General features: G+C 37.3%; 2 protein-coding genes across 9 annotated transcripts in view; one reads left to right on the forward strand and one right to left on the reverse strand.

Annotated features, from left to right (window-relative positions):
- The window catches only part of LOC109411213 (protein sprint), an 84,911-nt gene extending 72,339 nt beyond the window's left edge, over positions 1-12,572 (forward strand). For all 8 annotated transcript variants that reach the window (XM_062855549.1, XM_019684704.3, XM_019684702.3 and 5 more), the window contains 3 exons: positions 7,318-7,689; positions 7,753-7,951; positions 8,018-12,572. In XM_062855549.1, coding sequence (XP_062711533.1) covers positions 7,318-7,689; positions 7,753-7,951; positions 8,018-8,163 — 717 coding nt within the window. In that variant the 3' untranslated portion in view covers positions 8,164-12,572. The remainder of the gene's footprint in view (positions 1-7,317; positions 7,690-7,752; positions 7,952-8,017) is intronic.
- LOC134289565 (uncharacterized) overlaps positions 1-17,939 on the reverse strand; it is a 246,262-nt gene that overhangs the window by 12,745 nt on the left and 215,578 nt on the right. The window lies entirely within an intron of this gene.

Genomic DNA, 17,939 nt, shown 5'->3' on the forward strand with positions numbered 1-17,939 from the left:
AAATACAAAAATCAAACAAAACACAAAACAGTAAACCAAATTTTGATCTTATAATTCTCTTGCATTTAAATCAACCAAGTTGGAGAATTACGAAATCAAAATTTGTTATGGTAGATCTTACACCGTAACGCACCATTATAAGGTGATCTACCCACGTTACGGGTAGCAACGTTGTGATGAATTTCAGCAAAAATTTTGCTGCAATTCAGCAATTTATTTTGCTGATTTTTTTTGTGCTGGAGGCTTTTTAAAAAAAAATGGTGTGTAGGTACCGATTTATTAACCTCCAAAAAACTACGGACATTTGCGATCTTCAATCAGCTGTCCATTTATTGCGTAAGGCATTTTTTTCTATTTTTTGATACCGTCCCCCCCCTGTAAGATTTTTTGTATGAAATCCCAAATATGTTTTACGATAGTAACAATTAAGAGATTTATTCATATCCGTCCAGAGTTCTATTTATAAGACAGTGCTTTTGACGTGAATACCTCCAGAATTTGAGTAGAGGGTTAGAATGAAGGATATGGTAGAAGGTAGGGTTGAGGGTGGGCTAGGGTAGAGAGTAGAAAGACGATAGAGTAGTGGGAAAGGGTAAACGGTATGATAGAGTGCAGGGTAGATGGTAAAATGAGATGAAATGAAATGAGGTCAGATCAGATCAGATCGGATGAGATGAGATGAAATAAGATTTTCTCGAAATATGTTCAGGAATTCTTTCCTAAATTCTTCAGGGATTCCTCTCGAGATTCTTTCTAGAATTCCACCCGGTATTCCACCAGATATTCCTTCCGGAATTATTGCAGATATATCTCGTGGGATATCTTCAGGAATTTCTACAAGATTACTTGAAAACCTTGAAGGGTTCTTCTATGTATTGATTGATTGATTTAGCTTTATTTGAGAGACTTTCAGCCCTTGGCTCTTCTATGTATTCTAGTCAGCATTCCTTCAAGAACTTCTACTGAATTCCCTCAAAGATTTCTCCCGGGATTTCCTGAATGATCCCTTTAGAGACTCTTGCTAAAATTCCTCTTGAAAAGGAATATGAATGAATACAGATTTCTGCTGAGATTTTATCTGGAAATCCTGGAGAGGTTCTAGGTATTCATGATGGGATTCCCGAGTTTATTTCAGGGATTTCTGCCGTGATCCGTCTATGGATACCATCGGGTATTCTCTACGGAATTTTTTTTATCTGTATTAACGAGATTTTTAGCCCTAGGCTAGCTCATCTCGGGACCCACGCTTTACTTCCCTTCCGAAGGAAGAACTCACAAATGTGTGGGGAGTGGGGTTCGATCCCAGGTCCTCGGCGTGATAGTCAAGTGTTCTAACCATCACACCAGGTCCGCTCCATCTCTACGGAATTTATTATTATTATTAGCTTTATTTACGAGGCTTTCAGCCCTAGGCTGGTTCGCCTCGGAAACTCTACGGAATTTATTCTGAAATAACTTCAGGGATTTCTGCCGGAATTGCGTTAGAAAATCATGAAAGATTTCTTTCAGGTATTTTAGCCGGCATTTCTTCATGGATTTCTGCTGGGATTACTTCACAGAGTCCTCCTGGTATTCTCTCAAACATATTCTGCCGAAATATATTCGGAGAATCTTAGTGAAATTCCCTTATGTGCTGGGTTTCTTGCTGGACTATCTTGAAAGATTTTTCCAGAAATTTCTTTCGAGGATCCTCCCGGTATTTTTCAAGTAATTCCTCCAGGGATTTCTTCTGTGATTCTTTCAGGGATTTCTGCCGGGCTTCCAGTTGGGATTGTTTTCTGGATACTTTCAGATATTGCTCCCAGAATTATTATAGGGAATCCTTCTGGGATTCCAGCCGGAATTGCTTCAAGTGATCTCGAAAAGCTTTTTTCAGATAGTCTAGTTCAGGGGTTCTCAAACTTTTTGAGCTTGCGACCCACTTTTGATTTTCAAAGAATTTGGCGACCCACGAGCACGAAAATTTGGAAAATAAGTTATGTTTTTTTTTTTGATTTTGGTTGCCTTTTATATTAAAGTTTTTTTGTTTATTTATAGTGCTCTTTCAGTTTTTTATAAAGTCTAAGAAAAAATAAGGTGCTCAAGTTTGCAGCATCAATTAACTCTTAGCCTTGAAAATTTGAGATGAGATTCCAAGTTCCTAATATATTTAACCGGTCTGGCTTCAGATATAGCGGTAATTTCATGCTTCTGCAGCACTTTAAAATCTACTTGAAAAATATATATCGGTTGAAAATGCTATGCTTATTCACTGCCGCTGGGTGAACGTCAAGTGGTAATTCTAAAAATTCTAAAATAGTACTGCTGGATGGTCAGATGAGTCCACTTGAAATTTTTAATGATATTCTTCATACACACTTATGTTATTTCCATTTTTATTAACCCACTTTTCATTTGTTCCGTTAAAGTTCAGATTATCTACATTTTTCTGAATTTCATGGAAGTATAGCTATACTAAAGTACGGTAATGGTTATGTTTTTTGTCAAAGTTAGATTATTTTCTGCTGATTTTTGGTATTTCTAAATACTATTAAATTTTAACTGCTGAAACTGGCGTGTAAGTCTAACATTGGAACTCATTTTTTCCAGGACGCAGACAGTAGTTTTAATATTCAATTTTCTCCAGACAAGACCTATGATACAAAATTATGCAATTAAGGAGAAACCGAAATTTTAGAAATAACTCTTCTATAAATGGATTCCCCAAGGGAGTATTTGAAAATAAGAAACTGGCTAGCAATAACATTCGACATAAGTTAATAAAGACTTCGCGACCCATCAAAAATAAGCCCGCGACCCACCAGTGGGTCGCGACCCATAGTTTGAGAAACGCTGGTCTAGTTGACATTCCTTCAGAGATTACTCCTGGAATTCTATCAAAGGTCCCTTCTTCGATTTCTTAAAATATTCCTTTACAGGCCCCTGCTAGGCTTTTATCAAAAATTCATCCACTCAAAGATTACTTCAGGGCTTCTTGGCGGGATTCTTTTAGGTATACGTAAATATTCTTCCCGATTTTTTTGCACTCTTCCCGGGTAGGGGTGAAATACTGTCGATCCAAACGTGGTAAAGAGATAAAGCATCTGAAAATAATATCTGAAAAAATGTTCCTGGAATATCTGAACAATATCGAAAATTGAGTTTTAAAGATCAAATGGATAACTCTTTGCTATTGGTTAGATCTTACAAAATCTAAATATGATATAATGTAGACGTTCCAGGAGTACATCTCTATTTTTTTTAGTCTTTTATCTCTTATATCAATCAAACTCTTATCACTTTTGATCTCCATATCAAAATATGATTCTGTTGAGCTCTTTTCCTCAACTCGGGTTCATGCGACTTCATAAATTATTCATAATTACTTCCGTGATTTCTTTAGGGATCCCATCAGAGATTCTCCACGAGATGTCTTCTGTAATTTTCAGAGATTCCTCCCGGGTTTTCTACAGGGAATCTTCCTCCAGGGATTATTTCGGAGCTTGCTTAAATGATTCATCTTGGGATCTTTTCAGGAGTCCAGACGGGTTTCTTTCGGGAATTATTTCCGAGATTCCTTCAGTGTTTTCTCTCGAGATTCTTCAAGAATTCCTTACGGAATTTCTCTTTAGATTCCTCCAGAACTGCTTCTGTGTATTCTTCCGGGATTCAATTTGTAATTGTATTCAAGTTTCAGCCTTAATATTTCGCCCTATAATTGTCCAATAATTCATTCAGAGAACGATTCCGAGATTCTCTCAAGGATTTCTCTCAATATTTCTTCCAAGATTTTTCTAGGAATTCTTTCTTGAATTCGACATTCACTAGATTACTCCAGGGATTCATTCCTGTTCCTGTTCGTGTGTAGAAACAAGCAATGTTTTGGATTTTTTCTGGAACACTTCTCTGAAATGTTTTGGCGCTTTTTAATAGTTTATTTTTAGATTTCCAGGTTTTCACTTGGGCTGAAAATCTCTGATAAAGACACCTGAGACCGGTTCCGAAAAACATTGCTCTGAAAACTCTTGTAGCGCTTAACTGTAACATTTTGTGTAAATCTTGCTAAAGAACCAAGCATCTTCCCGGAATTTCCTCCAGAATTTCTTGCGAAGTTTCTCCTCTTCTAGAGTTTCTCCCAGGATTTCAACAGGATTACAGCCGGGATGTTTGCTGACGATTCTTGCGGGATTCTTTTTGGAGTTTTATATGAGATTCTTCTCGGAGCTTCTCTCAGAAGATACGTTCCAGTGCTGGTCGTGGGATGCCTCTAAGAGATTTTCTAAATTTATCCTATACTTTTTCCTAAGATTTTTTTCCGGAGCTCCGTTTAGGATTTTTGCAGGAACTGTTGAATCTTGTGAAAAACCGTGAACAATTTTAAAGAAGTAACTGCGCAAGAAATCAAAGAACGAATTCCGGAAGGAAATCAAGAATGAACCGTGGACAGAGTTTAGAGAAAAATTCTCAAACCAATTTTTCCAATGAAATTTCTAAAAAATCTCTGAAAAAAAATCTAATCCTTGAAGGAGTTCTTGAGAAGTACTCATCGGAATACATATCATATTTTCCAGTTTTCCAGAGCATTTTCATTGAAATCTCAACAATACTACACAACGAGCAGTCATTTACAAATATTATGCCTCTCAAGAAAAATCAGAATATGGCGATTATCTGCCTCTGGCTTCTGATATAAGCGCGACGGTAATCAATTTGATGGACCCCCCGTTAGTTAGAGCCACAACAATTTTTGCGGACCCCTTCGATTTCGATCAATTTTTGGCTCATTTAAACCGTTATAACTCAAAAGTTTCTCCAGAAACCACCTCATAACAAAAGGTTGTTGAAAAGAGGAAGAATAGAGCTTCTATTTACAGTTATAAAAAGTTGGGTCGGCCATATTGATTTTGGCCGCCATTTATACCAAAACTGTTTTTTCACCATGTTGGAAACCACCGATTTTCAAAATTTTTTCGTCAATCGAAAGCGGAGACACTTTTACACAACATATCAAAAATTTAGAGATGTATCTTTTTCCTATCAAAAGTTATCTGCACTTTTGTTAATCATGACACGTTTTCTTCATATATTTCCATGCGCACCGGCAACGGCACCCAACAGAATCAAAGAATACGCCTGCATGTATACATAACGGTACCTGCAGCCGAATTAGGGAAAATTGGAGGTTCGTTCCCGTTTTTAACTGTTTCTCAATGATGCGGACATTGATTTTTGAAGTTTTTTGGTGTTTTGAAAAGCTGAAACTTTTAACTTTTCATTAGTAGATTCAGATTTTAAATACATGTTCGTAAACACTCTGAAATAACGCTGCATTTATGTAAACAACCGGCACCTGGCCCAATGAGCTAAAGTGTCAGGATTTACAAAAGTGCAGATAACTTTGTATAGGAAAAAGATACATCTCTAAATTTTTGATATGTTGTGTAAAAGTGTCCCCGCTTTCAATTGACGCAAAAATTTTGAAAATCGGTGGTTGCCAACATGTTGAAAAACAGTTTTGGTATAAAAATTCAAGATGGCGGCCAAAATCAATATGGCCGACCCAACTTTTTATAACTGTAAATAGTAGCCCTATCCTTCCTCTTTTCAAAAACATTTTGTGATGAGGTGGTTTATGGAGAAACTTTTGAGTTATAACGGTTTAAATGAGCCAACAATTAACCAAAATCGACGGGTCCGCAAAAATGGTTGTGGTTCTAACTAACGGGGGGTCCATCAAATTGATTAACCAAATGCATTTTTCTTACTTTTTTGGGGGGGGACTTTCAGAAAATCGCCACCTTAAACATTTTTTAAGACATGGTGTAAACAGTGGGGCGGTCACAGCGAGAGTTACCCAGTTATAAAACAAGCAACAAAACAAAACTTGTATCTCCAAAGATCTTTCAAACATTGTGTCCACGAAAACTGGAGAACTTTTCACATTGCTACAGTGACAGCCAAACGGATATTCACAGCTTAATCACGGCATAATTTTTCCCGGAAGACCAACTTTTTTATTCGAAAATACTTTTTTTCACCGGAGAAACTTCCTGTGATCTGTTTTGTGCACCTGGAAAAGCAAAACTTCACTTTTGCTCTTCAATATCACACGCGGAATCGAAGGTTAAATAATTTTCAAACCAGCCATTTCGTTGGTCAAATCACACGCGGAGACGAAGTAAAACGTGACAGCCAACTCCAAATCACAACCATCTGCGCGCGTTGCCTACCCGGGTAGAGCTCAATGGCAAAAGAATGGCAAATTTTACCATTAAAACAGAATGTTTGAATGGCAAAATGTGTTATTTGTTTGTTTGAAATAAGAGTTAAAATAACAAAAATAATAACAAAATTTTGGTAACAGAAAAACTTAAAAATAACTTATTTTGCCATTGTAATAACAAAGTAATGGTAAAGCATGCGGATTAAATTGAAGATCAAAATAAGTTATTATTGAGATATTGATAACAAAATAAGACTCAAATTAACTGTTATCACTGAATAACAAAATATGACATTTTTGAGTTATTGATAACAGAATAAGAACAAATTTAGCTGTTTATGTGACGATAATGGTAGGTTTAGTTGTTCAAATTCAATTTTAAAATAATGGTGGATTCAGTTATTATTTCAAAGTAGCAGAAGAAGGGTAAAATGAGCTATTTCTTTTTTTTCTTCAATAAAATTAAAGTTCATCAATCAATGTAAAAACAGTTTTATTTTGTTATGCTTGAAATGTACAATATAATAGTTAATGGTATATTAAGAGTAAAATATGTTATGGTGCCTAATGTTTATAAATAATTTCTCACAATATCAAAATAATGGCAAATTTAGCTAGGAACGTAAATTATGTTATTGTTTTGTTATTTTATACAATTCATTATAAAAGGTGCTAAATTAAGTTTAACCATGATAGTAATTTTTGTTATTGATGTGTTATTTAGCATTATTCATGAATAACATATCAACGACAAGATTTGCTAGGATTGTATATTTTGCTATTGATTTGCCATTTTAAGTTTTTCATAATAACAGAAGAATGGCAAAACGAGATATGATGGCAAAACCAGTTATTATTTTGTCCTTTGTTTGCCATTAGCCTCTACCCGGGTACTGCGATCTTCTTACAAGATTTCTCTATTAGACGAAGAGAACAAGTATGATTTTCCTGCAAGATGGTAGAGTCGAATACTAATGTTTATGTCATTATTAATGTTTGTATTTAGCACCTACGATACGCATTACAAACATTAAATTAAACAGACCTACTATGCGTGTTTGTGCTGAAACTACTTCAAACGCTAAACATTCCATTTTCCCCACCTCTATTTCCAGAACACCGTGACTCCACCGAGCGCCAGCGCTCTCCGGCAAATCTCGGCCCTGTTCGTGCGCCTCCAGGAAACGGAACTGCCCCTGGAGAAGCTTGATCTCCTGTTGACGGCCGTGTCGACCATTTTCGAAGCGACGTGCTGCTGCAACGGCCAGCAGCTCAGTGCGGACGATTTTCTACCAGTATTAGTGCTAGTGGTGGCCCACTGCGGGTTCATCGGGGCCGAAATCGAAGCCGAGTACATGTGGGGCCTGATTCAGCCATCGCTGCTGAGCGGCGAGGCCGGATATTACCTGACGGCGCTTTGTAGTGCCGTGCACGTGCTGAAGAACTTCTCGCTGCACGAGCACGAAGGAATCTCCGGATCCATGGAGGTGAGTTGTGGGTTCCGAAAATCCAAGAACACAGAATGTTAATCGATTGTAATTCCTATCCAGTGGAGCTCCTCAACCCTGCCGGAGTGTTCATCCGTTCTGAGGGTAATCATCCCGGACGAGTACAACGGTTCGATCCAGACGCGCACTTTGCCCATCCGACCGCACACAACGACAAGGGAGGTCTGTCGAATCATAGCCCACAAGGCGAGGATAACCAACGCCCAGGACTATGGGCTGTTCAAGCTAATTGACGGCGAAGGTACGTTCGAACAGTGAGTGAATCGTAGTATGCGCAGAGATTCAGTTTTTGTTTTTCCTCCCACAGAGACCCTTCTGCAAGATAACGAGTGTCCCCAGGATGTACGGATGGCGGCGTGCGGAAAACACTGCATGATCGCCTACAAACGGGTGGACGCGAAAATTGCATGGCCTACTGTAATGCCAACGAGTTTGACGACTGATAATCAATAGCGTTAGTGCGTTAGCGTTTAGTCTTTCCGATAGAAAGCTAGCATGTGAAAATCAAATATACATAGACGTTTTTTTTTATTTATTTGACCAATCAGAAAATCGTTTTTATACATTTATTGCTACGTGCAGAACATATGGTTTCGAACTAAACGCGATAAAAGCGCCGCCCCTAGATGTATGTATAAAAGCCCAACACAGCCGTGAAGGGCGCTGAGAAATGCATTTTCTGTGACTGTGACTCTCTATCGTTGGTGATGTTTTGTAAGCACCCCTCCAAATGCGTAACCATACTTAAATTCTTTCTGATTCGCGTGTATGTTTATTGAAATGGATGGTCTTGGAACTGGGCAGATTGGACTCTTCTTACTAATGGTTTAACCTTACAAAAAAGTTTATCTATCCGTCGAGAATGTTTGAAAATGAATTCGAAGATAAACAAAACAGCATTGCAATTGCTACAGCGGGAAATGTAATTTGATTGTGATAACAGGAGCTACCAGCACTGCGGTTGCCATAGAAATCATTAGTAGAGTAATACACTTTTTGCAATTTCTCATCGTAATAGGCTGTTTTGCCTCACGCAAATCTACCAGGAAAAGGCCTACTTTCCCACACCAAATGAACAGTGCTGTAAAGGTTCATTACAGCACTGATTTGCGTTGATTAATGAACCATTACAGCACTGTTTTCAGTTTTGACCAACTTATTGATGGTTCCTGCACGCAGTTTTGAAAAATTGTGACAACTGCATAGTATAACCTGCTATGATCAGACTTTCTTGAACATGGCTATGAACATCATTGTGCAGTTCGATGAGAAAGTTTTGTTGAAACTATCCTGAAGTGGTAATTTATGCAATTGGAAAAAATGTTGTACGCAACTCGGTGCAGAATTCGATTTTTACAGCATTCGTTGTAATTATCCTTCATTAAAACCCCTCATTCTGCACCTTGTTGCGTAAACTACTTTACTAGTGCGGATCATCATAGTATGAATTCATATTGGAGTATGCACTACACAGTGCTCTGGCATCACAGGTTAGTAAATTATCATTTGGGGGTGGCTTAGTTTTTGGAAGGGGTAGAAAATTGGAATTCGAGTGCTTCTCCAGATTCAAATCACATAAAAAGAGCAAACTACGAGTATGAAACATTCTCCACGCACATCTTGAGGTCGCTATTACATACGACTAATGACGTATAAGTGTCCCATGTAGATAGAGACTCCTATATAACATGGGAACAACAAGAACGACAAAGCAAGCCCCGCACTATTACATCCAGATATCAAATAGATATATGAAATGCAATAATGCTTTCTGATAATATTTGAAACTAGTTCGTATTTAGCTCAATTTGTTGTAAAACAACAATCAGAACTACAGTCTCCTCGAAAAGCATCCATAGAAACGTCTTGACAGCGCAGTCAGGCTTACATCCGTCACACACACAGTCATCCTTGGAACCTATGTTACTTCATCACTCATTCTGGATTGCTTCTAGAACCAGTCGCAAATCGCGACGAGGTAGTCAAAATCGTGAGCTAAACGAGCGCAGCAAACAGAAACACACATTTTAATTAAAAAAACACAAAAAAAAACACACTCCCAACAAATATTTTTGCTGTAAAACAGTGGAACAAGCAAACTTTAGCTTAAGAAGCTGTTATTCAGCTAGTTATGTTACTTGGGCTGGATGCCTTAGCTTCGGTTTTGCTGGCCACAGAGTAGGCAACGCCTACTCTTGTCTCTGGTTTGTTCCAATCCTGTGCAGCGATAAGTAATTATTTTCAAAATTAATGCATTGTTTGCATTGTATTTAATCAATTCAAAGTTTTTTTTTAACGTATATGGGATGATATGTCACTCAAAATAAATACCTAAACATAAACAACCAAGCGTATCTATTGATTTTGATAATTACTGGAATTGATTATGAAACTCCATATTAGTTGCCGTTTTTTGAATATTGAGTTCACTCGTTTGGAAAAATGTGGCACTACATTTGGTTCCATTTTCAACAACTTCTACTCAGCAACAAATGATAAGAGTGCTTTTTAATTTTGTCAATATTTTAATTCATAATATTCAGTTTTAAATAAGGCATATTCAAATACACTTTGGTGCATAATGGATCGGACAATCGCCGATTTTAAAGCAAAATATCCAACTTTGTAGTTCCGTGTCAAAATTTGAGATCAATTCATCAAAGCAAACCATAGTTACAGCATCTCAAAGTTGGCCATTTTGAATAAAAATCGGCGTTTGTCCGATCAATTATGCACCACAGTGTATGTAGTTGATGTACTGACTCATGCTCCAACAGCAACTCAAAGCTGCATATTAAAATGTATATATATCTTGATAGTATTTACTACACACATTTATGTGACATTATTTTCAAAATTCTGCATCGGCACATGAGCTTCTGTACGAGTCAGGCGGAAAGAACCTTTTTTGCCTAACCATAAATAATCCGCATTTATCCGTTGCTAACCGTAAATAACCGCGTCTAACTGCTGCTCAGTTAGCAGCGGTTAGCAACGGTTGAGGAACGGATGAATGCGGATTTTCTGGTTAGAAAAGGATATGTCATTCCCCTTGGTACGAGTTCACTATGTGACGTTTGATCGGTCATCAGTCATGTTTACAGAAAATAAACTCGTTTCCATGGCCACCTAGACAAATCGGCTTCGCTCTAAAGGCAAACGAGTGAGCACGTGTATTGATCCATTTGTTTCCATGCCTACTAAGCACAGCGGTAGCTCCAAACTCCAGTTCATATGAAATTTCTAGTCTGGCTTTAATTTCCTGGACAATTTCAAATTTGATATTTTTCATAATAAATCTTATCACATTACTCTTTATTTGACCAGAAAGTACTTATATAAAAACGTCCAAAGACCAATCTGCCTGGACCATCCAAAAGATAGACTATCAACTACCTGGTTGTAATTATCTTGCAAGTTAGTTATAGTCCAAAAATAACCAATCATCTTGCATAATTAGAAATTAAGTTCTATGTAGTTTTCCCCTTCTACCCCCTGCTCAGATCCACTGACTTCCCTATTTTCCGTCATGAAATGACACTTATGCAAATCCTCATAAATCTGTTGCCAAATATATCCTACGCATACAATCTAAATCGAAATGTTCTAAAGCTAAAAAACAAAACTTTTATTCAATATCGGCTGAGTGATTTTTTGCAACCCGACGACAATCTACGGAACGGATCGAAGCAGTATCGATGTTTTTGTGATTTCCTATATTCTAATAGGTGTATATGTTACGACGTGTAATCTTGGACCAAGTCATCCCCCTCCCTAGTGTCCCCACACATTTTATGCAACGCTACCAGGTTTCTATCATTATGTTTCACCTTCCTGTTGAATGTCTGTTTTTAATGAAAGAAATTGAAATTGAATTGCTTGTTCAGTTGACCCCCCACTACTAGTCAGTAGACGTGATTGTTCTATCTTATTTGGCCGCTAGTGTCATCGTCTTTTTAGCCGTTTTTGTTGACCACGATTGTTATTGTAGATCATGTTTTAGAGCTGGATAAAAAAATAACCATGCATCTTTAATTTATTGCCTATAGAGTGAACTTAACGACAACTTTTTGAAATCTAATTTCAATCCATACAAAAAAGCATTTGCCAAATTTTCCAATATTTATACCCACTTTTTACCTATACAAGTCCTAATAATAATATGATTCTCAAAGCTCGGAGTGTGTCTTCTTCATCTTATGTAACGCGTGCATTTTAAAATAGATATTCCATTCGCTAGTTTGTAACACGATTCAATAATTCTATGAAACACTTATGTACTTGCTCATTTAGAAACGAAGTAAAATCAAAACAAATCACTTTACACGAATAAAAAAAAACAAATGCTCACAACTATACCGAACCCGTAAACTTTACACATATTTCGGATTTTCAACGCAACGCCACCCGATCGCACCCCGGTTTACTTGGATGATGAGATCTCGCTGTCAGTCAGTAGTAAAAAAAATGTAAACAAGTGAACTTCACCACTTGTTGTCAAGAAGTCGTAAGTCTGTCAGTCAGCAATAAGGGAAAGATGGTATTTTTTGATAATAAATAATTGAACGCGTTTCTTCCCTCAGTTGGATACAGTGCAATCTCAGTATTAGCAGCGGTTAGGAGTCAGGAGGACAGTCGGAGACGAGACAAGAACGATCAATTATGCCGGGGGGAACCTATGCGATAGGGGTGAATCCTAGTAACACTATTTATATTATGTAAACCACTAACAATCTTGCCAAATAATGAATATAATGGAAATGTGAACCGTTTTTTGGATGCATCTATTTTTACACCATATTCAATGAAAACGAAACGTATGTAAGCTCAATGAATAAACAATAATCACGAATATATCGAAACTAGGGATGCTTGACTTCTTTTCTGATGACATCATGTAACCCCATCCATTTAATTAATGGTCGCAATGGCATCATGTCCCCAACAAGGAAAAAAAAAACCCATCCGGAAAAAATATTTAGAGTACAGAGTTCGTCAATAGGTGCAGTAAAGGGTGATACGGTCAAAATTTGGTCACACAATTTGTTTCATAACTTGAGACTGCGTACACCAAAACAGCTGATTTTTGGACCAGTAATGGTACATTATATGTAGCTTGTACCATAATATTTTTATCAAAATCGGTCTAGTATTTACGGAGATATTGTTAAGCCCTGAGATCTGCAATTTTAAAATTTAGTGAAAAGAGGAACTTCAAGATTCCGGAATCCAAATGCGGTCTTATGAGACTTAAGTTTCTTATCTAAAATAAAGAATAAATTATTAAAAACGAAAATGTCTAAACAAACCTATTTAAATTATTTATTGTAGTAGAATTTTTCATCATTTGACAGCTGAAACTTTTTTCATGATTTCTAAGATTGCTGAGATTTTGTTTCCTAATTTCAGTTCAGCATGGGGCACAAATACTGTCAATTTTTTTTATAGCAGCCGCCATTATGGCTAGCGTGGAAACTTAACCGATTTCAATGAACATTTTTCTATATGTGAAGTATGCATATCAAAATGTTGTGTAAAAATTTCATTCAATTTGATCCAGCTGTTACAAAGTTATATTTGCTTAAGTGGCACCCGGCCAGTTTTTTTCATATTCAAACTGCTACAACTTTGAAAGTATTCATACAAAATGGCTCAAAATTTTACTAAGATCATATTTTCATAGTAGTATTATACTGTAAAGTTTTGATAAAATCGGAGCAGTATTGCTAGTTCTATAATCAAAATTGTGCTTTACTGACCTTAAATTTCAGAAAACTTACTATGGAGCGCCTTTGTACAAAATTTTAAAAAGGTAGGTCGATGGTTTTATCTATATATCAACCAATACCTCATCGATTTTGATGAAAATTTTATGGTATAAGCTACATATAATGTAGCATTACTGGTCCAAAAATCAGCTGTTTTGGTGTACGCAGTCTAAAGTTATGAAAAAAAGTGTGTGACCAAATTTTGACCGTATCACCCTTTAGTTGTTGAAAAGTGGGAGCAGTATTTCAACGAACACCCAAACAACACGGAGAATTGGATCACCTTTGAATGGAGCGTCACACCAATGAGTCAATTTTCGACTCCGAAGGAGCTTTTAATTGTGAAAAGGAACAAAACATGTGCATTCGTGGAATCGAGTTTAGTTCTGTGTCTTCAAAGGACGGAGATGGTCAACTGGCTCCGTAGCTTGGAGGAAAGAAGTGCCCGTCTAGCGAATTGGGAGTTGTGGGTTCGATTTCCCACCGGAGGTCGTGGATATTTTTTGCCTTTATCGTACACTAAGTGTACTGGAAAGGCTATATGTTCATTCAAAAAACGAGTTTTTGAAAAAAGGCTCGGAGGATCAAGTCGCATATACCAATCGACTTAGTTCGATGATTTGAGATGATGTCTGAATGTGTGTATGTATGTATGTCTGTGAGCAAAATAAGTTCACTCACTTTTAAGGAACTTCCCATTGGCCGATTATTCGGATTATAGCTAGAATCGAACCGGAATTTTACCGCATTGTTTGCTATTGAAAATGGTCCGGATTGGTCAAGGCATTCCAGAGTTATGGCCATTTCAGTGATCCGGACCAGCACCGGTAGAACTGGCCGTATCTTGGCCCCCTCTTGCAACACATCAAACTGCGGTGATTTTTGAAACCTTAAGCATGGTTGAGGAATTTTGTGCGGAAATCAACACTGAAATCACAAATTTCGCGATGTTGGCTTAAAATTCAAGATGGCGGCTGTTGAATGGTGTTTTAAGCTAAGTTTCCTGTTGCCAAGTAGAGCGCCCAAGTAAAATTCCTCCTTTTTCCGTAAGTAATTTTGACATTTGTTTAACCGACAGCATTTTTACGAAACGATGCTGTAAGAAGGATGTGAAGTAGGGCACTGCATACGGCGGTTGCTAGATAAATTGTTCGTTGTTCATGTGGCGTTTCGTGGCCTTGTTGTTTACGATTTGGACTTAGAGAAATTTCGTTCGTTTCCTCAGGAAGTGTGATTGAAATTAAAATTTAATTTTTGCGCGCGTATGGGGAAAATCCAGATTGTGAGATTTCAACGGAGTTCCAAGGGAAATGCTAATGAGAGACATTGCACTGGGATTCTAAGGGAACTTTTAATGGTATTACAGCGAGAACTATGGTTGGATACTAATTATAAATTCTGCAATATTGGAGTTCGGACTACGGTGGGAGGAATTCTGCTGGGACGGTTACCTTGTGGAGTTTTAGACGAAATACGAGGTAGGACAAAGCTTCACGGGGAAGTTAATGAAGATCCACGAAAGATTCTTTGTGATGAATCTTTTGGCATTCCGTACGAAGGTTTTTGTTTGGGGTTTCGCAGAAAGTCCTCTTAAAGTTCTTCCAGATGTTCCACCGAAAAATCCACCAGAAGTTCGCAGGGGATTCTCATAAAATGTCTCTGAGATTTTCATTAGAAGTTCTACAAAAACTCCCTCCGTGAGTTCCTTCTAATTCAGAATTTATTTATTTATTTTGTTTTTTTTGGGGATCTTCTAGGAGTTCCTTCAGGGTTTTCTCCAGAGGTGTTTTCTAAGATTCTACCAGGAGTTTTTTCGAACTATTCTACAATGATTTCATCCGGGATTTCTTTAGTATTTTTTATCCGGGGTTCACTCAGATATTTATTCGGAGATTCCCGCAGGAATCCCTCCCGGATCATTTCAAGAGTTCCTTCTAGGATCTCTACAGGAATTCATTCTTAGATTCGTCCTGGAGTTCTTTCAGTGATTCTTCCAGGAGTTCTTTCTAAGATACAACTTTTTGAGATTCCTCTAGGTTTTATCTGGACGTTTCTTATGTGAATCCTCAAAGAATTCCTTTTGTAATTTCTATAGCTTCTTCCGGGATTCCTTCAGGAACTCCTTCTAGGTTTCCTCTAGGAGTAAATTTATGGGTTCCTCTCATAGTTTCTTCTGATATTTCTCCAGGATTTTCTTCTAAGATTATACCAGCGGTGGTATCAGGGACCTCTCCAGAATTTTTACCCGGGATATCTTCCGGGAATTTTTCAAAAGTTCTTTTCGGAATTTCTTCAGAACTTCCAGACTCCTGGAAAATAAGCCAAGGTTTTTCCAGGAGTTCCATTTAAGATTTGTCCAATAATTCATCCAGGATATCCTTCCGGGATTCCTTCAAGAACTTCTACTGGGATTCATTGCAGATTACATATTCTGGAATTCATTCTGGAAGTTTCTTAAATTTTGCTCATGGAAATACTCCAGAAGTTTCTTTTTACCCTTCTTACACCCATAAGAAGGGTATAAATACCGCTTGGAAAACCGACTTTCGATCCGAGGCCCGCAGGGCCGAGTCACATATACCAATCAACTCAGCTCGACGAATTGAGCAAATGTCTGTATGTGCGTGTGTGTGTATGTGTGTGTGTGTGTGTATGTGTGTGTGTGTGTATGTATGTTACAAAAAATGTCACTCACGGTTCTCAGCCATCTGTTGACCGATTTGAGTTCTCTTGGAAGCAAATGAAAGCTACTACATACTAGTAGAACGCTATTGAATTTTATTTTGATTGGACGTTCGGTTACCGAGATATCTTTCAAAGAGTGCTAGGGAGTAGTACAACTTAATTATTTTAGATATTTTTGACAAAGTGTATCACCATAAATTTCTCAGCCGTCTATCAACCGATTCGGGTTCTTAAGGCCCGAAACGAAAGCTACTGCACCCTAGAAGAACGCTTTTGAATTTCATTCCGATTGGACATTTTGTAACCGAGATATCTTTCGGGGAGTACTTTGGAGTAATACAACTTAATATTTTAAGAGGTCTTTGACAAAATGCTTCATAATAAATGAATCAGCCGTGTGCAATCGATTTGAGTTCTCTCAGCATCAGATGAAAGCTACAGCATCCAAGTAGTATGCTATTAAATTTCATGCCGTTTGGACATTTTGTTTCCGAGATATCTTTCCACGAGTACTAAGGAGTAATGAAATTTACGCTTTTGAGAGATTTTTGATAAAATGTATCATAATACATTTCTCAGCCGTTTGTCAACAGATTTTTTATGATCATATTTGGTTACACAAGTTAGTTATACATGAAAATGCAATTGCATCAAATACATAAAAGCTACTATCTCTTTGTAATATTTGAGCTTAATAAACAGTAGCAAAAATATCACGGAATGTATGTAGGAAAAGCCTTTTTACCCTTCTTACACCCATAAGAAGGGTATAAATACCGCTTGGAAAACCGACTTTCGATCCGAGGCCCGCAGGGCCGAGTCACATATACCAATCAACTCAGCTCGACGAATTGAGCAAATGTCTGTATGTGCGTGTGTGTGTGTATGTGTGTGTGTGTGTATGTGTGTATGTGTATGTATGTTACAAAAAAATGTCACTCACGGTTCTCAGCCATCTGTTGACCGATTTGAGTTCTCTTGGAAGCAAATGAAAGCTACTACATCCTAGTAGAACGCTATTGAATTTTATTTTGATTGGACGTTCGGTTACCGAGATATCTTTCAAAGAGTGCTAGGGAGTAGTACAACTTAATTATTTTAGATATTTTTGACAAAGTGTATCACCATAAATTTCTCAGCCGTCTATCAACCGATTCGGGTTCTTAAGGCCCGAAACGAAAGCTACTGCACCCTAGAAGAACGCTTTTGAATTTCATTCCGATTGGACATTTTGTAACCGAGATATCTTTCGGGGAGTACTTTGGAGTAATACAACTTAATATTTTAAGAGGTCTTTGACAAAATGCTTCATAATAAATGAATCAGCCGTGTGCAATCGATTTGAGTTCTCTCAGCATCAGATGAAAGCTACAGCATCCAAGTAGTATGCTATTAAATTTCATGCCGTTTGGACATTTTGTTTCCGAGATATCTTTCCACGAGTACCAAGGAGTAATGAAATTTACGCTTTTGAGAGATTATTGATAAAATGTATCATAATACATTTCTCAGCCGTTTGTCAACAGATTTTTTATGATCATATTTGGTTACACAAGTTAGTTATACATGAAAATGCAATTGCATCAAATACATAAAAGCTACTATCTCTTTGTAATATTTGAGCTTAATAAACAGTAGCAAAAATATCACAGAATGTATGTAGGAAAAGCCTTTTTTATTTATGATCAAATTTGGTTTCTCAAGCTAGCTCTACATGAAAATGCAACTGCATCAAATACATAAAAGCTATTATCTCTTTGTAATATTTGAGCTTAA

This window comes from Aedes albopictus, chromosome 3 (genome assembly GCF_035046485.1).
Source record: "Aedes albopictus strain Foshan chromosome 3, AalbF5, whole genome shotgun sequence".
In the NCBI taxonomy this organism is placed as follows: Eukaryota; Metazoa; Arthropoda; class Insecta; order Diptera; family Culicidae; genus Aedes; species Aedes albopictus.